This window comes from Parambassis ranga, chromosome 9 (assembly GCF_900634625.1).
Source record: "Parambassis ranga chromosome 9, fParRan2.1, whole genome shotgun sequence".
NCBI lineage: Eukaryota > Metazoa > Chordata > Actinopteri > Ambassidae > Parambassis > Parambassis ranga.
Window position 1 is genome coordinate 14,642,430 of NC_041030.1, and position 27,990 is coordinate 14,670,419.

At 43.4% G+C, this 27,990-nt stretch overlaps 1 protein-coding gene across 1 annotated transcript in view; it reads left to right on the forward strand.

Annotated features, from left to right (window-relative positions):
* The window catches only part of LOC114440819 (zinc finger SWIM domain-containing protein 6-like), a 38,207-nt gene extending 11,306 nt beyond the window's left edge, over window positions 1-26,901 (forward strand). The window contains exons 2-14 of the mRNA XM_028413347.1: window positions 11,833-12,189; window positions 13,224-13,372; window positions 14,876-15,026; window positions 16,540-16,719; window positions 17,220-17,390; window positions 17,492-17,638; window positions 17,940-18,086; window positions 18,691-18,951; window positions 19,977-20,112; window positions 24,450-24,607; window positions 24,724-24,887; window positions 25,474-25,555; window positions 25,649-26,901. Of these exons, the coding sequence (XP_028269148.1) occupies window positions 11,833-12,189; window positions 13,224-13,372; window positions 14,876-15,026; window positions 16,540-16,719; window positions 17,220-17,390; window positions 17,492-17,638; window positions 17,940-18,086; window positions 18,691-18,951; window positions 19,977-20,112; window positions 24,450-24,607; window positions 24,724-24,887; window positions 25,474-25,555; window positions 25,649-26,514 (2,969 nt within the window). The 3' untranslated portion in view covers window positions 26,515-26,901. The remainder of the gene's footprint in view (window positions 1-11,832; window positions 12,190-13,223; window positions 13,373-14,875; window positions 15,027-16,539; window positions 16,720-17,219; window positions 17,391-17,491; window positions 17,639-17,939; window positions 18,087-18,690; window positions 18,952-19,976; window positions 20,113-24,449; window positions 24,608-24,723; window positions 24,888-25,473; window positions 25,556-25,648) is intronic.
* Window positions 26,902-27,990: the final 1,089 nt, after the last annotated feature.

The following is a 27,990-nucleotide window of genomic DNA, read 5'->3' on the forward strand; positions in this document are numbered from 1 at the left end:
CTATTTTTTCCTTTCTTATTTCTCTCCATCTCCTCTCACTTTCCATTTCCCAGTTAAAATTCTCCCATGAAGTCCCCATGCTGTCTTCCCTTGCCACCTCCCCTCCCTTTCTCTCCCTACGTCCTTCCAGCTGCTGGCCAGGGGAACAGCTGACTAAATCTAAAGCTGGGGCCCCTGGCTCTGGCCCCTGCCACAGCCTCCTCCTATTCTCAGCCCCCCTCCTCCCACCCTCTGGCCTCTAGCCCTGGCTTCTCTCTCAGCAGCCCCAGCTCAGCCCTGGCCCTGCCTTTGAGCCTCGGCTCCAGCACTGCCTGACTCTCAGTGGTTCGCTCCAACCATCCCCCTCCATCCCACTCCGGAGCTGAAAAGCCTCAAAACCCTTCTCTCTCCCTCTCTCCCTCTCTTTTTCTGTTTTGCCTATAAGCCTGCCCTCTCGCTTTCTCCTTTTCTCTTTTTTTCACTCTGTATTTCTTGCTAATTCATTTGCTCACTCCCCCTCCCTCTTGTGACAGGCTGTAGCTGGGCCCCTGGTACTGTCCCAACATATCTGGACTGAGGCCTCATCCAGGCTGGCTGCAGTTCAGTTCTCTGGCTTCCATAACCAGCCTCTGTAGCCAGGCATCTTTCTCTTGCTGGCTAGTAACGTTAGTCACTGTAACTCATTGTGGCTCGCTTTACTCCAAGCCATGCTCAGCTTGTACATTTGGTCGTTTCTGGCTCACCATTTCCTGCAAAGCTTTCCGACTGGTTGTGTTGTGCTGTCTCTTTGTCTCCACCACTCTCATTTCTGTACATGTCTATAACTTGTGTAGACTGGCTCAGCCCCAGAACAAACACACAGCACACAAAAAGCATGCATCGTGCGAGAGCGTGAAGCATATGACACATGATTGGCAGCGGGGGGAGGATTGGGAAAAAGGGGAAGTGGGCCTTGTCACATCTCCAGGCAAGCCGGGGGCTCAAGTTTGATCGCTGCCCAGGGAAGGGTGCCTTTGTGTCCCCCCTCCCCTCAGTCTCTGTGGCTGTCAGAATGAGGGCACAGGCTTGTGTGATTAGGTGCAGGCCCAGGTTCCGCCATCACTCTTCTGAACAGACGTTGCCACAGAAGACACATGTCAATGCTCTTCCTTCTTTGTGACACCCAGCTGCTCTGAAAGAGCGACTGAAGGCTGAGAGACTAAAGTTCAGAGTCCACCCCACAGCTACAGTGGGATGCACATTCCCTTTGAGTGGAAGTCAGCCAATGACGCCTGAGCAGGAAGTCACTGTGCACCATCATCAGAATCTTCTATTGTTTCTTCAGGGATTATCATTATTATTCCTGTATTTCTAATAGCCAGTACAACCTTTTTCATTCTTGATGTCTTTGTTGTCATTTTTTACTGTTACGTTTTGGTTTTGTGTGGAGAGGAAATTGGGGGAGGAAAGCAGCAAAAGTTTCCTTTGGAGTCACGTTTTCTCTTGTTGACTGACAGATGCAGGACGATGAAAGCAAATCACAACATGCCACAGACTTCAAAGGGTCCCGTGTTCCGTCATTTATTGGCAACAGTGCAAAACATCCTCTCTCCTGATAGATTCTCCAAAACTGGAAGGGGTGGGGGGGAGTTAGAAGAAGTGCAGTCAATATGACAAAGAAGCTACCATCCAAATGGCTGGAGGGGGTACGAGTGAGGGGAGGGGTGCTAAATAATCAGACCTAAGTGCTGTAACTGAATTGGACTGCTTTTCAAAAGCATTTTCAATCAAAATGGGCTTTTGATGTGCACTGATTCTGATATCAGGGATGTATGAGTAGAGAAATAGTGACAGGTTTGAAGTTGTAAAGAACTCTCTCTGCTGTGGGGAGGCTTTGGTTCCTCACTTTGAGACACTGTTTTTTGGACCATGGCAGCAGTAATTAACTAAGTGTGAAAGCTAAGATGAAGTAAGCGGCTTGGTTCTGCTCTCCTAACCTTCTAGTCTGTCTCTGTTGCTGTCCTCCCTTTGTATTCTTGTTCAGGATGGCACCCATTGACTGCCACTGACCTAATTTGGGCAAATTTCACTGACCTACTTCATGGGTGAATGCTGACTTGCCCACGGGAGGGGAATCTCACACACATGCACACACATATTCTTTTCTATGATTTATATGCTGACCCTCCTGTATGGATGTTGGGCTAGTGTCCCATCAGTTGTGCTCTCCACCCACACTCCAATCAAACCCCCTGTCCTTGCCTCCTTCAGCTGTCTAGTATCCTAAATGAACGTAATGAGGGTCTCAAAGTACAAGTACATTGTAAAATATAAACAAAGCAGTTGGCCTTTGTTTCATAAGGTCTCAGAGGTGACATAGTCCTTCACTTCATGAGTCTCTGAAGAGACATAATCAGCATAATTGTGTAAGGATATGATTATTCTTCTGTCATCTATGAAAATGCTAATTTTGGCAAATTTGATCAGACAATCTGGAGATGCTTTAAATGTGCAGACAGTCACAGTAATTCCTTTGCAAAGTTAGAAAGATAGAGAATGTCTATGGAGCAATAGTGATCCCATTGGGGGATTGCTTTTTTTTTAAACCTTAAATTAATTCAAGCATCATTGCATTCCTCAAGCAGATTAACTCCCACTTGACTGGACACATATGATCCTCTGGAGGTTTTTTGAAAAGGTGTTGTCACAGTTGGATTAGTTTTCCCTTTTTAATATGGTGGTGATTAGTAATAAATTTCTCTGCCACCTCTTATCTTGACACATTAGTCAGAGGCAATTCTAACCTGAATCTGTTTTCTGGTCATGATCATGTAGTCTTTGCAAACTATTGTGTGGCTGTGAACAAAAAATGAGCGGTATTCATATTTTTGTTTGTGTGTCTGGACCAGTCTGTTTGCCCACGCTTACAGTGTGTGTGTGTGTGACCTGCTCTCCCAGCATACATGCACAAATACAGCCACTGAATGCAAACACACACATACATACAGACTTGCATCAGGAAGACGTGTTGTCATGGCAACACATACAGATGTCAACAAAAGAGGTTCCAGGGTGAATATTGTCTCCCTCTTGTCCAGCAGGGTGCAATTTATCTCAATGTAGCCATGAAAGGCAGCTATTTACATGAAACGAGAGCTGTTTTCTGGGAAATAGGGGTCTCTCTGAAGGTTTTGATGTCAGCTGCCTGCTTTTAGCTTGAGAGTGGAAACCTTAACCATCTGGAGAGGGAGAGAGGAGTGAGCTGTAAACCTACTGAGAGAGCTCAGTTCCCTCATGTGGTTGCTAGCTCTTCACCCTGAAAGTCTCTCATCATTTCCCCTCAACACACTCCGAGAAGGCCAGGCGTAGTGTGTGATTTCACATGGTTACAGTTTGCACAGAGTAAATCTAACCCCCTTGCTTTATAGCTTATCCTTAAGAGAGTGGTGCTAACATCAACGTCAATATTTACAGGAATAGCCCGCAGGCAAGTGAATCGACCACCTCGATTCAGCAGAGACATATTCAACCTTTCACTTGCTCCCCCTTCTTCCACTTCTTCTCTTTGCCTCACTTGTCTTCATCCCGATTATTCCCGTTGTCTGAAACAGCCTGTCGATCACAACGCCAGGTGGCTGAGATATTTGTCTTTGGGTTGCCTTCATTTTGTATTTGTGCATTTTATGTGTGCGTGTGTGTGTGTACAAGGTATGGCTCGTGTACGTGTGCACAGTGTCTTTGACAAGGCCATGGCTTTGACACAGGCTCAGCGGCTGTTTGAGAGATGCTGGATGACGCATGTCAAGTGATATTAAATGTGAGAGAAACTCCTCTCCTCATTCATCTTCTCCCCCCAACCACAACCACTCTGCCCATCCCGCTACCATAGACTGTGTCTGCTGGGGTTAGTGTAAGCTATGACACTTTTCACTGGGGTTTTTAGGGATGAGGGGGTAGCGCCACATCTGATGTATGAAGCCTCACATCTCTGTGGGTATAATGAACAGAATGGCCTAGTTAAGCTCTCTGAAGGTCAATGGTTAGATATACAGCTGAAGAGATACACTGTACATATACTACACCTGTGCCACAATACACTTGCTCTGCTCTGTGATTTCAAAATCTAAGGTGGTTAGCATGTCAGCCTTGTGTCTGTGGCAAAGATAATTGTTAGGTAATTAATGAGTGTTGATTTTAGTGGTTACAGTCTAGTCTTTGTTTCAAGCAAGGTGACCCAGGTTACTCTCAAACTGGCTATGTGTTTAGAATTTGTTTTTTGGAATACAGATAAAGGTGGATTTGCTTCACTCCTACAATGAAAAAAGAAAGTGGCCTGAAGTGGCCTCCGTAGAGTATTTGCCTCCATCTGTGTCACGAATTATGTAGAAGTATGACTAGTGGGTCAGTGTGCTCTGTGCTATGATCGGGCAGCATGAGGTGGGGGGATGTTGGGGGACGTTCGGCAGGGGGCCACTTTATGGCAGGATGTAGCATGCACCAGCAAACAGAGAGCCACAACTGTGACCTCGATGACTCCAGGAAAGAAGGGGTTAACACGAGGCAGCACGGCTGCATGGGCTACGTTACGCAAACTGGCGGCTGGCTGGAGCTGAAAGGGGAAGTGCTGAGCTCAGAGGAATACTGGCTCAGAGCCATCACTCCCTCCTCCCTCCTCTGAAACTCCCCTCACTGCCTCCCCCCCCCCCCTCCCCTCCTCTCCGCCTCCCTGCTACAGCTGAGCGCTCCCCACGCTTCCCACCGCCAGGCGTGGTGATGTGTGTTTGTGTGTCTGTGTGCCTGTGCTGGAATGCAACTTCCCCCTCTGCTGGGGCCTGTATGCGTGCGTGTGTGTGTGTGCATGCGCACTCGCAAGTGTGTGTCTGTCTGGAATGATGCCTCCCCTTGTCTAGTGTGTGACGTCAGTACACACAACGGGTCAGCTTAGGGCTAGGCAACATTCCATGTGTGTGTGTGTGTCATGGGAGGGGAAAACAGAGGAGGAGTCAGTTATTGGAGAGTGAAAAAGGAAAGAGGAGGGGCTGTTTGTGAGCAGAAGGAGGTTGACTGCAGGGAGTCAGTATGCGTGCATGCATGAAGGCATCATGAGTGTGTGTCAAAGGGTGGAGTAGTGTGTGGGTGTGTGTCTGGTGGAGTGTGTCGGGTGACTTTCCAAATGAAATGGGAAGGGTAAAGAGTGTAAGGTTATTTCCTGGCGTGGAAAAGTGAACCGAAAAACACACACATACTTGCACATATGCGCTCACAGTCCTGTCCAGAACTATTCGTGCCCAGCAATTTTCATATGCAAATAAATTCTGTTCACTTTCAACCACATTAGTTTCCACAGTGGCTCTTTGTTTATGTGTTATACTAGTCTTTAATTCTGTTTTTTATTTCTGCGTTTTTGTGTAAAGAGAACATTTTTGAAAGCTGCTCTATCAAAATGTTTGATCACTGAATTATTTTCTGGGTTAAAGTTTAAATTAGAACAGAGATACACACACTTAATCAGGTTTGACAGGCACAACAATTGTGGTTTTGGTATGTCCTGCATGCAAATTATGCATAACATAGAACATACACGCCTTCTCAGACAATGAAAATTGTGTACTAATATCATAGTCTTTAATTATTTTACATTCTACTATTGAGCAGTCTTCTAGACTGACATAGACCTACTCGTTTTGACCCAGACTCACCGTTTTCATAGGCCATAATGTCTTGACTGCATAGGTCTGTCATTAGAAAGATACTCAAGTGCTGAAGTAGCAGACAATGGCTTTTCAATGGATCCCATTACCTCTGTCTATAGCTTGCGTGGCTCTACTGGGACAGACCTCTGCTAATTACACACATTCATTTTCCAGCCAGCTGTAATTTCATTCACACTAATGAGCATTGCACATGGATCGGGATAATGTATAGTTAATGTACAGACGGGAGACAGAATTAGCAGGCTATTGGCTTCTCCAGTGACAGAAAATTTGTTGAATAGAAACTAAAGGGACAGTTCACCCAATACCTCACAGGAGCCATTCTGAAATTACACCTAATAGTAATTTTAGACTTCGGTGTTAAATAGTTAACTACAACAAACACAGCCTGCTTTGTTAACAGAAATCCATTAATACAACACAAAAGCATAGGAATCTTTTTTTAAGGAATTCTATAATTCGTTAAATTAAATTTAAGGTCATGTTGCAATAAAAGCTTCATGTGAAGATTGTGATCAGTTTGTACAGAACATATGAAGCTACTGCTAGAAGCCTGTTGATTATGACTTTGCAATGATGCTGAAAACAGCTAGCCTGGCTCTGTGTGTAGGTAACAAAATCCACATAAGCCCCTGTTAAAACAAAATTTGTCATCTAAAGGGTTCTTTTTTGCATGGATAAAACAATGATGTGACGTGGTGGTGCTATACACAAGTACTTACCTTTAGAGCGATTTCTTCCTCGTTCTCTTGTTTTTCCATGTTCCCAGTCTTTGTGATAAGCTAACCAGCTGATGACTCCACCTTCATATTTGCTGTTAAGACAAACAGAACAATTATTCAGTCGACAGAGTCTGGCTTCAGTTATATTTTCAATCGAAGACACATATGTTGCTTTCACACAGTATATTCAACATACACCTTTATTCTACCTTTCTGCTCTGTGTGAAAAGTACTGAGATGGAATGGCAACATTGTTGTTTCACGTTCAAGCCAGAAGGGAGTCACAGAGCTGTATCGACTTCATTGTGAATTAGTAAAGGCAGCATAAAGAAGGAGTCTTTTTAACAACATTATGGAGCAATCACTGGGTGGACAGAGGATTAAAGTTCCTTCCAACCAAAGACGTTTTTCCACTGCAGAAATGTGGGGAAGGTGCAGGAAGCCTTTGTGTTTCCATTACAATGTGGGATTGTTCATTACCCCTATTCAGCTTGTTTGCTGCAGTGCTTTTGGGCCTTTAATTCTGCAACATTACGGCAGCTTCATTTTAATGTGAATGTAATGTGAAGGGTTATAATGTGAGCATGGCGAAATCAAGAAAAAACTCCTACAGGGGAGGTTTCAGTGGAGGGACACACACTATGTCCAGGTCACCCTAAATGGCCCATTACTTCCTGCAGTGCAGAAAAACCCAAGGTCTATTTGTCATCGCTTTTTTTTTTATCTTGTCTCCATCTCATATCTGAACAGAAGCGTTACTGTCTTTCTGTGCTGGTCAGCTTTCTGCACCTTTGGGATCAGTCAGTGGTGCAGTAACAACAGATCTGGCTGACAGGACCAATCCAGCAAAATTAGAATCCATTTTAAAAGTGATAGTTAGAAAATTGCAAGTCATTCCTGATGTACCGCATGGCAACTAAGTGGCAGCAGCCCAGTAGTCAACTGTCATTTCAACCGCCAGCTGATGACAACCCCAATCATCCACACAGCCGTCAACGCACACATACACACACACATATAGTCTTTCCCTCCCATCCCTATGATTAGCATTCAGATTTTGCTGTCAGGAAATCGAGCGGAAGTAAAAGCATTGAAATTCATAGAATATCTGAAAACATTAATTTATGCTCATTTTGTGTCTGTCGGGATAAGCAATCAGACGCTGAGTGCAGTGTGTGTGTGTGTGTTTGAATGTACAGGCGGTGAAAACACCCAGGGAGAATGAGAGTTTTTGGTCCATGGGTGGATTTAAGGCATAAATATGGCTACCCCCAGAGCTCAGTTGTGTTGTTCCAGCCTGTCCCACACCTAGGACACACACATGCACACTTACGCCTAGAGCAAGGTCTCCTGCAGAATAGCACTGATCTCTGTTTATAGTCTCTGTATGGGTTCTTCCTTATAGGACCACACACGCATGCACTTATTGTTACTCACACAGGCCAATCTAAGCGTCTAAGATGCTGAAAGGCCTTTTATTTGTCTTTGTGGCCTTATTAATTGGGCCAGTTCAAGGAGTGTAGGAAATGCTCCTTTAGCTGTGAGTGGGATGGTGTGTTAGGGGTGGGGGTTGCCCGGCAATTCTCGACCCTTTCTCGACCTGCACCACAGCCTTGCTTTTCTTCAGTTGTGGTTCAGATCTCCTTTCACTAGGGCCTCTCAGTTCAATCCAACCAAACGGATTGGATTCCAGCCCAATAGCCTTCTCTCTGTGAAGTTTAAGCAGGCTATCTTTGGTCAACATGGAGTAGGATCCCATGTAAAGCTCAAACTACTGCAGGTGGTCCCTGCTGGATCAGGGAAGCTCAGGCAGGGCAGAGTCAGATTTAGGTGTTGCTCTCTGTCTGTCTGCAGCTCATGAGGTAATTTGATTAATGTCCAAGGCTAGAGTGAATCAGCACTGGCGAATGGGCCTTTAAATATCTATTTGCTCTCCCTGTTTCTCCTTCTTTGCGTTTGTTGACTTGCTTTCACACCAGCCCACTTGTTGCATCTTGTCTTTTCTACAGAAATCCATCATGCATTCAGAAACTATCACACAAACACAATGGATGAGTGCTGTCTCAACTGCTTGGTGCCATATTAGATTTAGGTGACAGTCACTCATGAACCAATTCAGCCAATAAACTTAATGACCTTCCCACTGCTAGGCCTGACTTTTCTCTATTGAAGTGGAATCTTAATTTGATTGTGGAAATATATGTATGTTGCTCAATCTAATTTAGTTCAGTGATTTTGGAACACTGAGCACTTTTGTGCTTAGGCAAGCAAACCTTTCAGGCCCAGCCCTGATCTCTGCCGACTGCCTTCATGTGGGAAGCTAAATGCTGTTTTATAGAGAGCTTTACAGATGTATGTTGAAGGAGCTGCAGATCTTAGTCCAGGTCTTTCCTCCTGTGAAATAAGAGCAATGTGCCAGTATGTCTGGGGCCCTTTGTTGTTGAATAGACAGAAGTGTTCCTAGCTGACTAAGAGCTTGCATGCTGGCTTATCGGCACTTATACAATTTCAAAATGAAAGATGGAGTGAAGGGCAATTTGGAAGAATGCTTTGATGTGGGTTCCTCAAGTTTGTGGGTGGTCTATATATGTACATACATACACACACACACGCACACACTCATTCACATACTGTTCTTGCTACCTTGCACAGCGCTTTGGGCCAAGTGTGATTTCACCAGGGCGGTCAGAAGGGGTTTCTAGGGCAACCTCACAGAGGCCTTGTTCTAAAAATGGCCACCATGGTTACTTTGAAAGCCAACCCTGGCCTCTTGAACATGCACAGAAAAGAGCCCTGAGCACCACTCGGGGAGGGGAGCTGGGTGGACTGGGTGAGGGGGAAACCAGGCTCTTTAATAGCTAGCACATGAGACATTGAAGGTTTCATACCCACCCAACCGGGAGTCATGGGAGGTGTGTGTGTGTGTGGGTGTGTGTGTATCTAAACAGTAATATCCCTGTACTCAGCGCTTGGCTAAATTAAAAGGGCATTTTTGGCGCGGGGGGCAGTTTTTGGTGCCCAGACGATTGGACGGGGAAAGGCGAAACTCATTACCTACCCATCTGTCAGAGAGTGAGAGAGAAAGAGCTGTGGGAATGTGGATGGAGGGAGGGAGGGAAAAAAGGGCTTGGAAGGCGAGAGAGTGAGTGTCCATTAAAGCATAGGGAAACACTACAGAATTCTGCTTTTGAACACGCAAGTCTTTTATCACTATTTAGTTTTTTTCATACTCCATGTGTTTTGAATTTTTTTTAAGAAAGTATCCCCTTTAATTTTTCCTATGGGAACGAAAACATTCGCAAAAGAAAGTGCAGCTGCTTTTACAACCAGCTGATAAGTGTGCATGTGTGTGTGTGAATGCATCAGAGGTTGATTTTTCTTTGAGGTCTCTCTCCGCACATGTTTTTGATGTTCTCTGTTTCTCTCCCCTCTCTGGACCAGGGGCCACTCTTGAAACACAAGCTTGACTTGCATACACAAACACACAGACACACACTAAATGTAATAGTAAGTATTAAAAGCCGTTGCTCATTTGTATGTCGTTACCCAGCTAAAAAAGTTAGCCTTCTATTCTAGAACCAGCTGCAACATGCAAACCTTTTTGTCTCGTTTACAATTGTCTCAGTATGTCTTTCTCTCCCTTTTTCTCTCCCCCATCTCCCACAGCTGTAGACATATAGGCTTTGATCACTGCAGATGCAAGTGGCTGCCATATTTGATCCACACCCCTCTTCTGTGGATATTGTTAACGAACATGTACTTCCTCTGCCAGCTGGCTTTCAGAATGGAAACTCATATCTCCATGGCAATGTTTTGCAGTTGTGCACTGTTACTGATATTTGCAGCCAACTCTCCCTAGTTCGGTAGATAAGGCTGAGCAAAAGGGCGCATATAACAAGATATTTCTACTTTGATGGCTTTGCAGGTTTGCAACATTCATGCTAATGGAGCTTTTTGAATTTTTGATTAACACAACAAGACCAGGAGGATTTGTTTTCTGACCGTGTGTTCCTACTAGCTGCTTTGAGGAGAATGTGGAGGCAAAATATAAGGCCTCTACAAACAGGTTTTTATTTTTATACGCATCCTCTGGGTATATCCAAAACTATAAGCAAGGTTTCTGACCCTGTTTCCTACTTTTTCTTCATATTTACCTGCATTCATACTGCACCTCCTAAGCTCAAAGAAGGAAGGAAAGCTTCTCTGACCTGACCTCTGTTTAGCTCACTTGTATAACCCTCAACCCATCTCCATCTATGTCCTATGAAATATTCAACTCCTGCCCCTCCCTTCATACCTAATGTAGAGGCCCAGAAAACACTTTGATAGCTGCGTTAATACATGCTTGATATCACAGCAACGCAGGCACTCAGCCTCTTTGATAAACATATTAAAGATATGTATGTCTTTGCCCGGTGCACATGAATTTCAGACATTTCTCCTGAGCACATAAATGCATTCATAAGCTACTCTCCTTCTTTCCTAACCACTCCCATTATTAATAAATGCATGACCTCATGCTGTGCCTCAGTGTGTGCACACACGTGTGTCTCTTTCATATTCTTATGAGTGTGTATTTTAGCCTACTGCTGGGTACCCCACCTGGCTCATTCATATTCATACTCGCATAATGACTAGCCACGCCTCCGGAAGGCGCAGTCGGGACAAGATCAAACATTATATTCAAACAAGAGGGCTGTATAATTCATACTGGAACATTCTCGCTCACTGCTCACTTCCGCCTTTCTTTCTCAATTCCTGTTGCAGTGGATCGTTGTTTTTTTTTTTTTGCATCTAGATTTCTGTTGGGCTCATTTACTCTCACTCAGTCATAGCAGTGGACTGCAGATGGTCCCCATCATATCTCATGATAAGAGAACATGGGGCCTTTGGCAGGTGACTGCAGCCAACTGAGCCTGTTTACCAAAGTTTCATCCTGAGTGTGTTCATTCTTTAAGAGGTTTATTTAATGTCATTTACAAAAGGGCACATTCATTGAGTTGATCAAGTGATCCAATTCTTGTTCACGGTAATTGATGTTTAAGAAAAACTTCCTGCTGTGTGGAGACTGAATGTCGTATTTACTGATGCTTGGTTCAGCCTGTCATCTTGTCTTTACTTTGTCTTTATTATCTTGTCTATCTTGTTTTAAGCTGCTCAAGGTGAAACTGATTAAGAATAGGGTTGTGTTGTTCTAAAAATATGAACAAAACAAAGGAAGCAAGTAAAGCAGGGTTGCCAAAAGTGAAAACAATCCTTCACAGTAGCCAAGGTGACCTCAGACGAACTGTCCAAAACCCAATATTCATTTAAATATCATAAGAATCAGCAGTTGTTTACATCCTCTATTGATCAACTATTAGATTGTTCTAAAGACACAAAGAAAAAAAAAAAACGACAAATTTAACTTTTTTTTCCATTTCTTGCTTGTTATCCAGGTTTCCACCTGAGCGGCACAGTGACAGACCCTGCCACACCTTCATCCCCAGAACTCGTCTGCAGTGTCAGTGTAAGCTTTGACCGCTGCAAGATCACAGCGGTAACATGCACCTGCGGAAACAAAGACATCTTCTACTGCGCCCACGTAGTGGCGCTGTCCCTTTACAGAGTACGGAAGCCTGAGCAGGTCAAGCTGCATCTGCCCATCTCGGAAACGCTATTTCAGATGAGCAGAGACCAGCTGCAGAAATTCGTCCAGTATCTCATATCAGTCCATCACACGGAGGTGCTGCCTACTGCACAGAAACTGGCCGACGAGATTCTGTCACAGAACTCGGAGATCAACCAGGTCCATGGTGAGGACGTGTGTTTTGGTTTGTGTGTGTAAGCGGTTGTGGTGCTTATGTTTAAGATCACATGATAATGCGCATCTTCCTGCTGCTATGTATTGAGTGCATGATGAAGGTAAAGTGTGGCAGGATCAATGTTACCCATTAATGAGATCCAGAGAGTAAAGGAGAGACTCTGTGCCTGTAATCAACACTATAGATCACTCTTTACCTCTGAGAGAGAAAGACAGAGATGAAGCGGTGAGCAGAGACATAGAGAAAGGTGCATATCTCTTGTTGTCAATTCTGTACTTAATGTTCACCTAGAGAAAACAGAAACAAAAAGGGTGAACAACAAAAAGAGAGAAACCAGTGGAACAACAGGGAACATGGAGTAGGTGTGAAAGTTTCATTTTTGAGAAAGTGAACATGTGATGTTCAAAATAAAGGCATACAGGAAGCAGACAGGGAGGAAGGAAACACAGAAAGAGGACTGAAAAGAGATATGAAAAGAATGAAGAGATCCGCCATTAAGTCTGGAAATGTAAACTAAAACATGCTGAATCAGTTCTATCAATTTTCCCACTAGCAAACAACATTACAGTCATTTTAAGGAATACAGAAAAGAGTACAGCTGAATAACAATGATAGTATTAATGGAAAAGACAGAATTAGGCTAAATTAATGTTACTTACATTAAATTGCAGGGGCAGCTTATTCATCCTGTGTCATTATCAAGCAACTATTATGCTTTGCTGCAGTGTTGTCTGCATGCATGTGTTCAATTGCACAATTAAATGTAAATGCAGTTATAAAAATGTATTTGCAGAAGTGTCTACTTTTCAATGCTACTAAGGGCACCAATAAACATCCCCACAGGTATATTAAGAAGCATCAGGCTTTTTGTTGCAAGGCTATTTTTAGTTGGTGTATTAGGTGGAATTAGGTTTAAATTGTGGTTGTTAAGATTAAAGCACGCAGCAGTCAGGGTAAAACTAGTAAATCCACAGAGATAATAAGAAAAAAAGCTTAATGGTGTCTATGCATATGTCTGTGTGTAGGGGCCCCAGACCCAACAGCAGGAGCCAGTGTGGATGATGAAAACTGCTGGCACCTAGATGAGGAGCAGGTTCAGGAGCAAGTCAAGCTCTTCCTGTCCCAAGGAGGATACCACGGCTCGGGCAAGCAGCTCAACCTGCTCTTCAGCAAGGTCGGGCGCCACTCATCCACATACAGCACATAACAACATGCATGCAGCACATACAGTACCGACACTGTTGGTTAAAGGCCACCATCAACCTAAGTTTCTTTCTACTCTACAGAAGAACACACAAATCCACTTTCTCTGTCCTTTTAATAAATATTTTCTCCCTCTTTGTTGTGAACTTGTATTATCTTTTATTCCCTTTAGGAATGGGAGTAAAAGATAATGCACATACATTAAAGGGCCGGCTGTCTCTCAGCTAGGGCTAATTGCAGGAGCGAGAAAAAGTGTAAGATACAAGAGAAGTACAGAAAGAGTGGGAGCTTGCACTATATACTGCTCTGTACCCATGATTAAACGATTACATGCGAGATGTGCGGTTGTCTCTGTTGCCTAGTATTACAGTGGCACAGCCAGGCCAGCGTTAATGCATTGTGTGCAATGTAAAGACTCCAAGCCAAGGCCATTATCATCCAGCCTGCCTGGCTTTTAGAATATCTCTCAGCTTTGTGCTCTCTGTGATCAGAGCATGCACACTCACACATATACTAGGCTTGCACAGATGCATACACATTAAGAGTCATGTACACAGAGCCACCCTTCAATCATGAAAACACACTTATTATATTTGCGTTATAGATCTACTGTAAGTGTTGGTGAAATTTACAAAGAATGTGTTGCTGGTAAGACAAAAACTTGCATACTTTGTATTTACATTTCCATGAAATTTTAATAACAGTAGTAAAGTTTAGACCAATATTTACATGAATCTTTACTTTATTATCCCCGCCCAATGAAGAGTGGTTATCTTGCCTGCTACCAGAAGATGCTGACCACTGTAGTTTACAATAAACAACTCCCTCTTGTGATTAGCGCAGGTCAGAAAACCTTCCAGTGCGAAAGAATGAAAGAGAAAGAAGGAAACTCAGCTCCTGGTAATGCATCAGAAAAGAGAAGAAAAGAAACAGTCATGCTGCTGAGTGGTTGCATTTTTGTATTCTTGATTTAGCTGAAGTGGATTTTCATTCTTTTATATGTACAATAAAAATCAGTATTTTTAGTTTTAAAAGAATAAGTATACTTAACTTTTAATTTACAATAGGGCTTATAAATGAATGGATTTTCTTTCTGAACTCTAGTTTGGAAGAATATTAAAACTCTTAAGTAAAAACACTTAACTACTTTAAATGTATGAATGGTTATTGATTTTTCATGTCCAGAATTGAGGAAGGAAAAAAATTCAAGGACAATACTTTTGTATAAAAGAGCCTTAACAAGCCTTAGAGGTTTCAGGTGCAGATATGGGTCTCTTATTTTCAAAAAAATAAATTATAATAAAAAATAAATTGTTAAATTCTGTGGTGCTTATCCATTCAGCTCAGTTCAACAGTTTTTTTGTCTTGGAAAGGAGCTTGTCATCCAAGTCAACAGCTTAAAAAAGTTGAATTCTTTAGTACACATCTATTAAAACTACATATTTTTTTGTGTGGTCCTGTCTCCTACTCCTAGGTGAGGGAGATGCTGAAGATGCGTGACTCCAATGGAGCAAGGATGTTAACACTGATCACAGAACAGTTCATGGCCGACCCTCGGCTGGCACTGTGGAGACAGCAGGGCACCACCATGACCGACAAGTACAGACAGCTCTGGGACGAGCTGGGTGAGTACAAACACACCCCACACACGCACGAATGTACTGTCCTAAAAATGTACGCTCATACACAGACAGATCTTTCCCAGCGTGCACAGGCACAGACAGATTTAGCAAGGTAGATGATCGAATCCAGGCACTGACACAAAAGGCATGTGTGCATTTTTTTTTTCGTTTGTTTATTTGTCCTTTGTGTCCAAGAAAGCCCACACAGCACATGCATCAATGGCAGCCCAGTCGCTCTTTCACTGTGTAGGTTTGGCAGCCTAGCCAATGTGTCTTTGTGAATTACAAGCCTTTTTAATGCAGCACATAAAGCCTCATCAAAAAAAACAATTATAACCTCTGCAACATTTGCAAACACTTTACATTATATATTTAGTTGATGTGACACAGTGCTGCACTTATTTGGTTTGATGTAGTGTGTGCAGTTCTTTTGACAGATGTACTGTACCTACAGCAAAACACTTCCTCACAAGCCGTAAAAACCAACAGGCCCGTCACCAGGACAGCAGTCGTGTTGTCTCCTGTCTTTGTTGTTTTCCTCTAATGTTTTGCTTGCTGCTGCTGCTGCCGTTGTTGATGATGATGTTCGTTTTCTCCCTTTGGTCTTGTTCTGCACTTTGTGAGGACAGCGCAGTGATCTCATCTGTTTCAATCCCACGTATTTTTGGAAGTGTGTGTACGGCCTCTTTGAAGTCCACACTTCAAACCCTTCTTCCCAAGTCCTTATCACTCCCCCTGATGTGTGGTGAATGCTGCCTCTCGGCGCCGCTCTCTCTCTCTTTCTCTCTCTCCTTCTTCTTTTGTCTTTCTCCTCTTTGAGTCGCAGCTACTCTTCTCCTCCAGACACAAAGCCATGCCTCATTCACTTGTCCTCACCCATGTCTCCTCGTCCAAATCATCTATGCTCCCATTTCATCCCCCCCCCCCCCTTTTTCCTGCTCCCCCTCTGTTCTGGACCTTTTGTATTTTTTTTACTCCCGCTTCATATTCTGTCTCTGTCCTTGTCTTCGTCCTTTCTCCCAAACTCTCTTTGCCTGTGTGCATCAGTAACATGACTGTGTGCACACGCACACACACATTCACACACAGTGTAGAGTGTACATATCTCCAGCAGTCTTGAGAGTAAAATCCCTGAATGTGCTTGTATCCCCAGAGACATAACCACTTTTCATATTCTGTTTGTTCCAATTTACTCCAAAATGATGTGTGTGCAGTCAGCGTTGCCTCGGGACTAGTTAACTTCTCTGTTTTCACAGAGTTTTGTGCAAGATGGCGGCAGCGCAGAAACTGTGCTGTAGAATAATGCGGAACAGTGTATGATGTTGCATGTCTTTGAAAACCGCCTCAAGCTTTCAATCTTACATGATGACTGTATTTAAGATATTTTAAATCTCAAAGGACACCCTTTCCTGCATCGTATGACTCATTGCTTACATTATTGTCACAAACTAGGAAACAGGGTGGGTAACTGAAGTATATCATGTGTGTTGATGTTGGGGTTTGTGTGTGTCTCCAGGTGCCCTGTGGATGTGCATTGTACTGAACCCCCACTGTAAACCGGAGCAGAAGTCATCATGGCTGCGCCAGCTGCGCAGATGGAACAGCGTGGACGTTTGCCCCTGGGAGGACGGTAACCATGGCAACGAGCTGCCCAACCTCACCCACTCACTGCCTCAGGGTGCCCATGGCAACCAAGGTCAGAAATTGACAAGTTTTGTATGTTTGTCAATAATATTTTTATACTTTTATACTTTATACTAACATTCTCACAGCTGTAAAGGTGAGAGGTGCAACATGTAGCACATGTAAACATCAGCATTAAACCCATCTCCACTGCAGGGTAGGAACCAAGATAATAATTCTAAAAGAATTACATTAACATAACATTTTGATATAGACCATTCACTTCCAAGGCTTTCAATCACTCTACACGACCATAGTGGCTCTCTTCCTTTAAAACACCCTGGCAGATTTTGTGTGGCATAGAAGCCAGTACAAGCTGCCAATCCTCTATGTGATGGTTATGTTTGTTTACAGCAATTATGCAAATTCACAAAAATTAAAATATTAATAGACGTTAAAATGCTTATGCTTTGAAGACAAAAAAATGACCTTGCATGTGGGCCCCGTCTGCCCTTTTCTCACCGCATGAAGATAATTGAGCATTAAATCCTCTCACTTTTCCTCCTCCTACAGAGATGCGCCCCCACAGGACTGTGTTCACACGGGCCATTGAGGCCTGTGACCTGCACTGGCAGGACCGACACCTCCAGCACATTATCGCCAGTGACCTCTATGCTAACTACTGTTACCATGACAACCAGGAGGGCTCCCTCTTTGACTCACGTGGTTGGCCGTTGTGGCATGGTAAGTCTAAGTATGTAGGTGAAAGTGTGTCAATTTAGTCACTATACACAAAGTTGGGCTGAGAATGTTTTGTAGTAAATGGGAGAATATGTTTTCTTCAGAACATGTCCCGACAGCTTGTGCCAGGGTAGATGCCCTTCGCTCACATGGTTACCCCAGAGAAGCCCTTCGACTGGCCATTGCAGTAGTGAACACATTACGAAGGCAACAGCAAAGACAACTAGAGCACTTTCGCCGGCACAAGAAAGGTATATTTAGCTGTCATTTTCAAGTACATTTTTGTACTGTACTTGTCCATGATGGTTTTCTTTTCCAACAACCATCCAGGGTGGGAAAAGGGGGCTAGATGTGGGGAACTCTAGGAGTGGTTACATGGGCAGGAACAGACAATAGTTTTATGTATGCATGTTGGAACACTATATTCTGCATTCAGAGGGTGATCATTTTCACAGGGTACAGAATGTTCTAGATTATTACCAACAACAAAGCCAAAATATTACTGTGTAAATAATCTTGTCATTCTTTGTTTTGTCACTTGTGTTTCTTAAGAGTTGCTTCAAAAAGGCCATACCTCCATAACCAACATGGAGGGCTGGGTTGGACACCCACTGGATCCCATTGGTACCCTGTTCAGCACCCTGACAGAGTCAGGGCGAGTGGGAGAGGAAGGCTCTAACACCTGTTTAGACCTCTCAGGTATTAAAGACTTACAGTGAAATAAATAAATCCAAATATAGCTTTAAAAATGTTCTAAACCAACACAAATCATGAAAAGTTCAGACTGTGTCTGGTGTTTGCTTTCTTCATACACATACTTGTACTATGTAATCTATATGATGCTCTGTTGATGTATAATTATATCCTGCAAACGTGGGTAACAAAACAATACTAAAGCAACAATATAGCATTGTACAACCTAGACAGGGATATAATTATGACGAGACAGTTGTTTATATATTTTTAACAGATGTGTAATTACTGACTGACTGTACCTTTTTGTCAATGTAGAATACAGATGTATAAGGGACAAAAAAACATAGTTTAGGTGTAGGTTTACCTTCATGTCTGTCTCATTTTATGGTGACTCATGTTTTCTTTATTCCCCTTTCCTATGCTCTGCTTCGGCTTGGTTTATTCCTCATTGCCTCCTCAGCTTACAGAAATAGGTTTTTAGTCTAACATGGAGCAATGAATACAGGAATGCTCCTGAGGCATTAGTCTTTATTTTGGGTGGTCATTGGATTCAGACTTTTACTGTGCATCTGACCTCTCCGTCTTCTTTTTTCTTTCTTCTACAAAGACTGCTCCAGTGTTGTAAGCCGAGCAGACCTCCAACGAATGCCTGTGCAGCGATTGCTGGGAGATGGTGAATCGTATGTGGCGCTGGCAGTGGAGACGGCACTGATTGGCTTGGGCCAGCAGCGGGTGATGCCTGATGGGCTCTATGCTCAAGAAAAAGTGTGTCGCAACGAAGAGCAGCTATTGGCCAAGCTGCAGGAAGTGGAACTGGATGACTCCTTGGTCAAAATCTTCCGTAAACAGGCCGTCTTTCTGTTGGAAGGTGAGGAAACAATCAGAATGTATTTCACCCGACTGCGGCTCAGGTGGTACAGCGGGTTGTCCATTAGACGCATGGTTGGCAGTTCAATCCTCAGCTCCTTCTGTCCACATTTTAAAGTGTCCTTGGGCAAATTGTAAAGCTCTGTTGAAGTTGTATAAGTGCAATCTGTTTACCATTAATTTCACTACATTTCCCAGCAGTCCCCACATGTACAGATGCACACTTTCTCCCTGTCTTTCCTCTACCGCCCACACACCACGGGCCTACACATTCTTGCTAAAACTGGAAAAACACATTTGACTCTGTCTCACTATTTATTATCCTTTCATTTTGTGGTGCAAATAGAGGCTGAGCTGCCCTGGGCCAGACCAAAATGAGCTCTTTACACAGTAACACCAGGGGTATTGTGTCAGCACACAAAGTGCACACACACAACAGTGTGTGTACATTTACGGGACTGGAGCGACAACAGAATGGAGGTTTGGTTATGGGAAAAGGGAAAAGAAGAGGTGGGGGTGGTGGGGGTGGCGACACATCCTGGAGGGCACAGCCCAGCCAAACTCCACTCCAGTCCCCACCCAAACCCCAGCCCTGCCGCATCCCTGGCGCGACCACCCACCTCTGGCTCCGTTACTAATAGAGCACCAGGCTCAGAGGCCTCTGCAGGCCCCTGGAGGCTGCAGCCGCGCCACTGTGTGATGTGGTCTGTGGCTCAGAAGCCTGTTGGGGTTTAAAATAACCCACTGGGGACAAGGGGGAGCGCAGGAAGAGGGGAAGGGAAGGAAGAGAGTGTGAGGCCAAGTCTGCACACACGACCATATGGTTTTTGACGTCACAGTTTGTTTTAATACCGTGTGGCTTTGCTTCTGCCTGCCCGGCTGGCGGGGATAGTCCAGATAAGTCACTCTCCAGGTTGCAATGGAAAAATCATGACTCATGATCCAACAACAATATAAAAATGTACATGTTCATCTCTTTCTTCCGTCACTAAACACAAACCATTTTTTGTTGTGGTTTTTAAACAGCCGGTCCGTACTCTGGCCTTGGAGAGATCGTCCACAGAGAGAGTGTTCCCATGCACACCTTCGCCCGCTATCTCTTCACATCTCTCCTACCTCATGACGCTGAACTGGCGTACAAAATTGCACTGAGAGCTATGCGGTAGGTGTTTTATCTTTGTGTGCTATAATCATTTCGAATTGGGCTCACTTTGATTGAATTTGTCCTCTGCAAAAAGTTTACTATTTTGGTGCCTCCATTTAAAGTACAACATGTAGTTCTCGCAAGCTTTAAAATCAATAATCACAAAATACAATGCATTGTGTGTTTTTAATGCACTGTTTTTTTGGAGGGTGCATTTTTCTTTGTGGGTCTGTGCATTGTCCATGTGATCTCTCTATATTAAGCTCCTGTGTGAATTCATCTGTGGACAATGTGTACATGTGTATGTGTGTTAATCAGTCTGCGCTGCTGTGTTTTGATGTTGTGACTAGTGGGAGCTGGATCAGTGAATATTAATTACATTAATGAGAGCGTAATTAGTGTGGCTGTAATGAGGAGGAATCACACACACACATACGCATGCTGAGCCAACAGGGAGAGGACAGTGTGGGGAAGATGTTTGTTGTGCTTTATACAAAGCCTTTCGGAGTTCATCGCTGGAAAACTGGCAAATGATTAGTGAATGAATGAGTTTTTTTTTTTTTTACTTGTTCCGTGATGTGTCACAGTTGGACAAACAGAGAACCAAAGGGACAGAAACAAGACAACAAACACATCATTCACACCTTCCTGTTGTTAACCATTTAGTGGTTGTCAGGATCTGACATAATATACTTCTAAAACCAAAACGAGATGGTTTGGATATCTCAGTGCGGTTTCAGGGTTCCATGTCCTGCCTGCTGTTTGTCCCCTCCTTTTCTCTAAACCCACATCCCAAACCTGTTTTCCCTGAGTCAGCCGCTCCCTTCCCTCCCTTGCTGCTTCCCTTCACCTTTCTTGCTTTCCTCCCCTCGCCTCCTCCATCCTCACTCCTCTGGTGTGAAACCAGCGATTTAGAATAATATGGCCACTTATGGGTGCTCCTGGGAGCCAGGGGTGTCTACTCAGCACATAATGAATGTGTGTAATGTAGCGTAGTGTAATGTGATAGCATATACCTCCCCACTCCCACGGGATGGCGGACAGTTAAATATAGAGGAGGAGGTAAAGTAACCAGGGCTATTTTAATGGACCTATTATAACACTATCATTGAATCAAGGAGAGAGAGAAAGTCTCGCTCTTACACACACACTATGTTCTTTACACTTGCCTTTGCGATTTGTCTTCGCTGTCACAGTTGCTCTCAAAACCACTTTTTTTGTAAATGAGACGAAGTCAGACTGCCTCCATACACAAATGCATATCCACGAGAGAATTTAAAAGTGTGTGTGTTTATGCGCCTTGGATGGGGTTAATTAAAGTGCAGCATATGTCGCGCGAAGGCTTGGTGTGAGCGGCCAACACAAAAACAGAAGAGTTGCCTACTGGTTCACAGGCTGCCCAGAATTTGACTGCAGCCACAGAAGAAGAAGCTTGTTGCTTCTCCAGGGACTGCATAGCTCCACTCTTTGGAAGCTATAGAGACAAAATCATAGCCGTCTGTTATCATATTTGATTTTATAACACTATTCTAGTACTAATGACTCTGGATCTTCACTGCAATCCACAACCTTTTACCCTCTGCCTATTCCGTAATCTTTGACTTTACAGCAGTGTCAGTGTGAGGATAAATGTGACAGTGCAAGGTAGAAGTTAGTCTCACAAAGTTTGATTACTCACTGCACAAAGATTTACACAAAAAAGCCAGACATTAATATTGAGATTTTAGGGAGTCAATAGCTGATTATTGCGCTACTACAAATGTAATTCTGTGATCTTATTTTAAATAGTGGTGAGCAACAAAATATAGTTCAAAGTATCAAAAGACTATACGCAGATAGAGTCATCAATAAAATGATGTATATTTTCATGTTGTCACTCTCTTAAAAGTTAAAATTGTAAAAATTTAGATATCTATGTCTTGTGGATTATATAGCAGGTCAAATGTCAAAATGTTCAATTTGCAGACACACACGTCCTGTTTCACACACATGTGGCTTAGGGTGTCTGCATAGCCTGAGCCCATTGTGCCAGGAAGTCATTTTTTGACAAAGCAAGACAGAAATGTGAATGAAATGCTGCAGAGTTAGACTTATTAAAGCCAAAATAGGGGTGACTGCAAAGCTATTTTTGAACTACTGTACTGTAAGAATTTTTCACTTTTTTGCAGAAAACACTAAAAATGTCAAATCAAGCATACTAGGCCCTGAGAGCCACAATTTGGGGTTACCACTCTGGTCATGTAAGATTTGATCCCTCATATCTGTCAGGCATCCTGAAGATTTTATCCCGAGAAGAGTTTGTGTATAGAATCCGAGGTCTTCCACAGGATGTGTCGCTTAGCTGATAGATGTGGGCTTGATAAATTATGAAAGTGAAGAGTGTTTACAGTCAGAAGGGGGAAGAAGCATGGGGTAAAGAGGTCAGTAGTCATGGTGATGCAGAACAGAGTCCCAAAGGGCCTCAGGATTTAGGTAAAACCTGACTGCTTTTTATCATCCTCTCATTCTCACATCTCTTCTGTGACTTTTTATAAGATGAAATTTAGTCACTATTTATATTACCACTCCATCAATATTTACAGAAAAACAACTTATCAGGTGCTCCTCCTCACATGGTGTCTATCTTCTGCAGTGTTCGTTCCACACTGGCGCCCTTGCATATTTTTGGCCCTATTGGTATGTCCCTTTCAGATGTGACAGGGTGCTACAGTGCCACAGGAGCCATTTGACACCAGCGCTGCTCCCCCTCCTCACTGACTCACTCAGGGATTGATTGCCTCTTTCAGCACACTCTGTTAGTGTTTTATATATCATCGATAATACACATTTATATCCAGCCATGGCAGAGCCGTAAAGAAATATGAGTTTAATTTGGTGTTTTAGGCACACTTGACATTGAGTTTAGAGTTTGTGTAGCACTATTGCACTAAGAAGACGATCATGTTTATGGCCAATGTGCCTGTTTTTGGTGTGTTACAAGGTGAGAATGCATCAGTGGCTGGAAATAAACTGTATTTATGCTTAGAATCGATGCTTTTGAGCAGTCCATTAGGGTTTTTTCACCTTTTTTTGTTTCCCATTGGCCCAGTACAGATTTTTGAAGAGGTTATTTTTCAGCAGGGTCTTCCTCTCGAACTCCCATCCAATGGAGGCCTCTGGCTCTCTAGTGAAAACCAAACAAAGACAGGAATGTTGATGAGGCCTCCATCTTTACCCAGGGACCTTTTTTGCTTTGCTACACCCCAGGAATCTTCCAGAAGGCCCCAGTGTGGTACAGGCTTTTAGCAGCTCTTTAGATGTGTGTGGAATGAACCCGGCTGTTGCTAAGGCTTTCAAACATCTCAGTTTTACACCAAGTGTCAGTGTTCACACTTGCACGTATCTCAACTGAGTTTTTTGTCACCTTCTCTCTCCAAAAGACAAGCCCCACTAGTGCCCTCTTGGGCAAAACCAAGTGAAGAAGAGGCTGTTTTTTTTTGTACATGCCTTCACATGGGTGGCAACAGTATCACATGCACTTTGCTCTGAAATTGAAACTGGCATTTAGCATTACATTGCTTTTACTGGGCTGCTTTGATGTGTTTTCAAAAGGGCAGGTGTGTGTATGTGTCTATCTGGGTATGTGTGTGCATGCATGTGTGTGTGCGCCCTTGGTCTTTTCATTGATGTGTGTTGGTATTTGTTTGATGTGTGTCCAGCCTTACGGGGCTGGAAGGTGAATTCCTTAATTTCCCCATGGAGTCAATTAGCTTTGTGATTGGCTGAGAGAAGGCCAGGTTGTGCTGTCTTCTGAAGGAAAGAAGACCTTTGAAACTGAGGTGGGAGTGGAGGGAAAGGGAAGTGAAGCAGAATAGGAGATGAGCTGGCCACAGTGGTAATCGTGTTGTGCTCTTGGTGCTTGTGAAGACTTGGCCCTGTTAGTGTTATTATAATGAGAGTCAGAAACTAGTGAAGCTCCTCCATCCACTAGCAGGTGTTGCAGGGCTCTGACTTCATTATGACCAATTAGAGTGAAGAAAATACTAATTATACCTTGGTTCCTAGGTGATTAAATACTAGGTTGAAAGTAAATTGCAGGGATAGGGTAACTGTAATCCCCTAGTGACGACTGAAGTCATTTTCATTTTGAAGTCACTTTCAGGCTGTCATAATGAAGACTGTCTGTTCTGTCTACTTGTTACAATGTGAAGAAAAAAATGATTCCACTGTGATGACTTGTAGACCATTGGTGTCTCTGTGTCTGTCTTTGATTACCACCTAAAATATTTATAAAAATAGCATTTTATAGTATCGATCTAACTAGGGTGAATGTTTTTCAATTTTCTTTCATATATGTTGTATGTCTGTTTTGTTAGGTTGCCGGTGTTGGAGTCAACTGCTTCGTCCGGTGACTTGTCACGACCTCACCACATTGTATCCGTAGTACCCAACCGCTATCCACGCTGGTTCACCCTGAGCCACATAGAGTCTCAGCAGTGTGAGCTGGCCTCTACCATGCTCACTGCTGCCAAAGGTGAAGACATATTTGCAGATACGCACAAAACACAATACTAGCAACACATGCACACATACAAATAAGCGCAGTGGTAATCTCTATCCTGACTATTTGTGTGTTTATATTCTGTCTAGGTGATAGTCGCAGGCTGGAGACAGTCCTGGAGTCTATTCAGAAAAACATTCACTCCTCGTCTCACATCTTCAAACTGGCACAGGATGCGTTCAAGATCGCCACTCTCATGGACAGCTTGCCTGACATCACACTTCTCAAAGTCTCTCTGGAGCTGGGACTGCAGGTATGCAGACTCACTATTGTTGGTCAACAGAGTGTGTATTTATCAGTACCTTGTTTATTTTCTAATCTGAAGGCTTCACACTACACCCTTTGAAGGGATGACAAATGAACAAAAGCCAAACAAATTTCCATTTTCAAACACTTTTTCAGCATGTGTCCCCATTAACATTCGTGTTTCTGTACCAAGTTCTTAGAACATTTTTTTCCAACAGCAATTTAATTGAACACATAAGTAGTTCAGTTGTGTTGAATCAGTGGGCCCTTAGAAGGATTTTACCCTGGTGTTTGTAAATCTAATGTTTTTAAAAGATTGTGGTGGCATTATTGAATGGCTCTAAATTTCAAGGTCATACATACAGCTGTGCAGAGTAATCGCCAGACCTTGTCACTCTGTGGATCGTATAACTTTCTGAAGATCTAAATATGTGGATGTGAAGATGACTCAAATCATGCATTGCTATACCAATGCATGGCCATTATTAGTAAACTTCAGACTACATGTTTGTGGATGGATCCCTGTGTATGCTGTACGTATTCTGCAACTCACCCACCATTCCTCCTGCTCTGTCAATGTCCATCTTCCTCAGGTGATGAGAATAACTCTGTCCACATTGAACTGGAGAAGGAGAGAAATGGTGCGCTGGTTAGTTACATGTGCCACTGAAGTTGGTAAGTCTGCATGGTTTCTTGTTTTATGATGCACTAGATGCATTCATCTGTGCTCAGATTGTTCAGAAATTCTTTCCTCTTTGTGTCTGCCAGGTGTGTATGCACTGGACAGCATCATGCAGAGCTGGTTCACCCTCTTCACCCCCACAGAAGCAACCAGTATTGTGGCCACTACTGTCATGTCCAACAGCACCATCGTCCGCCTGCACCTGGACTGCCACCAGCAGGAGAACCTTGCTTCATCTGCTCGAACCCTTGCCCTGCAGTGTGCCATGAAGGACCCCCAAAACTGCGCCCTCTCTGCTCTTACACTCTGTGAAAAGGACCACATTGCCTTCGAGACAGCCTATCAGATTGTACTGGACGCGGCGGCAACAGGAATGAGCTACACACAGCTGTTTACCATTGCACGCTACATGGAACACCGCGGCTACCCAATGAGAGCGTACAAGCTAGCAACATTAGCTATGGCACACCTGAACCTCAGTTACAACCAGGACACACACCCAGCCATCAATGACGTTCTGTGGGCTTGCGCACTCAGCCACTCGCTGGGAAAGAATGAGCTGGCTGCTGTTATCCCCCTAGTGGTCAAGAGTGTGAAGTGTGCCACTGTGCTCTCTGACATTTTGCGGCGATGCACGTTGACCACGCCGGGCATGGTATCAGCACTGCACAGTCGCAGGAACTCTGGGAAGCTGATGTCGCTGGACAAGGCGCCACTCAGGCAGCTGCTGGACGCAACCATTGGGGCCTATATCAACACCACACACTCGAGGCTCACACACATCAGCCCGCGCCACTACAGCGAGTTCATCGAGTTCCTGGGGAAGGCCCGGGAGACTTTCATGATGGCTCACGACGGACACATTCAGTTCACCCAGTTCATAGACAACCTGAAACAGATCTACAAGGGCAAAAAGAAACTAATGATGCTAGTGAGGGAGAGGTTCGGCTGAGGGTGAGGCTGGGGGTCGCTATAAGTGCCCCTCCCACTCTAGTACTTTTCTATTAACTTGAGTCTGCCTTTTGAACTTCTTTTGGACTTTTTAGACAAGTTAAAAAGAGGGATGTGACTTGTAGAATGAAGCAAAAAGAGAAAGTAAAAGATGACAAAAAAATCAACAGAGCCACATGCGGTATTATTGTTCTTGCTGTTGTTATTGTTATAAACATTATTACTATTATTATTAATAATAATATTATTACTACTATGTGTACAGAAGTGTTTTTATTTTTCAGAAGAGAGGAAATTTGTCACATTGTGAATGTTGTGTGTATTTCTCTACATGTGTGCGAGATGAAAATGAAAAGTGAAATGGCTTTTTAAACATTTTGTTCCTTTAGTTTTATGATTTAAAGCATCTTTTATTTCCCTTTTTCAGTGTATATTGAGTTACATGTTGTCAAGTGGCTGAAGCCCTTCTACAAAAAGCGCTCATGTAAAAAGTAGAAAAGAAGAAAAAAAAACTACTACAGCAATGTCTCGGCATCCTCAAAGAGAAACTAAGGCTTTAAACCACACAGAGCACCTCCCTCTGTCCAGGCCCTCACTGGTGGGCACTGGGCAGCACTGCACAGCTTAGCTCGGCTCGGCACAGTTTGGGTTTAGCACTGACAGAATGCCGCCATCAGCATTTCTCAAGACATAGCAGCAGCAGCAGCACTTGAGCAGCCATTAGTTTTCTCTGGGTTCCATTAGCTTCAGCAATGCTAACTCGTGTTTGTTGTAATCTCACACACACACCAGCCTTGATAGGCCACAGTAGTACACAACACATAGACAAAGTATTATTGTTAATGTAATCAGTACAGCTCTGGTTTTAGCCCAAATTTTACTAAATAACAGATGTAGTTGAGTTTTAAAGAAACCCAGAGGCAGACAACTACCTCATGATTCGGTGTTGAACCTGCTCCCAGATCTTTGGCTATCATGATGATGATGATGATGATGATTTATCACCTTTGATAGTTCAGTGTTAATTATAAAGGGGACTAACTTGTGAGACCAAGGTTATGAGGAAACCTGCTAAGTGTTTCTGTGCTCGGCTCTGCTGTACGTCACTGCCCTGGCATTGGTACTTACATCCTCCCTCTAAAACCAACAGAAAAATATTGGCTCTAACACATTTGGAAGTCCCACCTTCTCATTTCTACAGCCACCATTTTATGGTATTTTTCAGACTAGGCCAGTGTCACTTCCCTCTGTGCATGTGAATTCATTAGAAATTAGACTTTCTACTGTTATAGTTCATTGTGTGGAACCTTCAGTAATTGTCAACCAGAACGTTCTCAGGGATTTCTCTACACAGGAAAAAGCGGAACAAAAGCAACGACTGACTTACAAGGAAAGAAAAAACAAAACAAAAACGTGACACAACATGAGTGAGCATTTATTGTACTCTGTATATATGCCATAGTATATGTCTGAATAT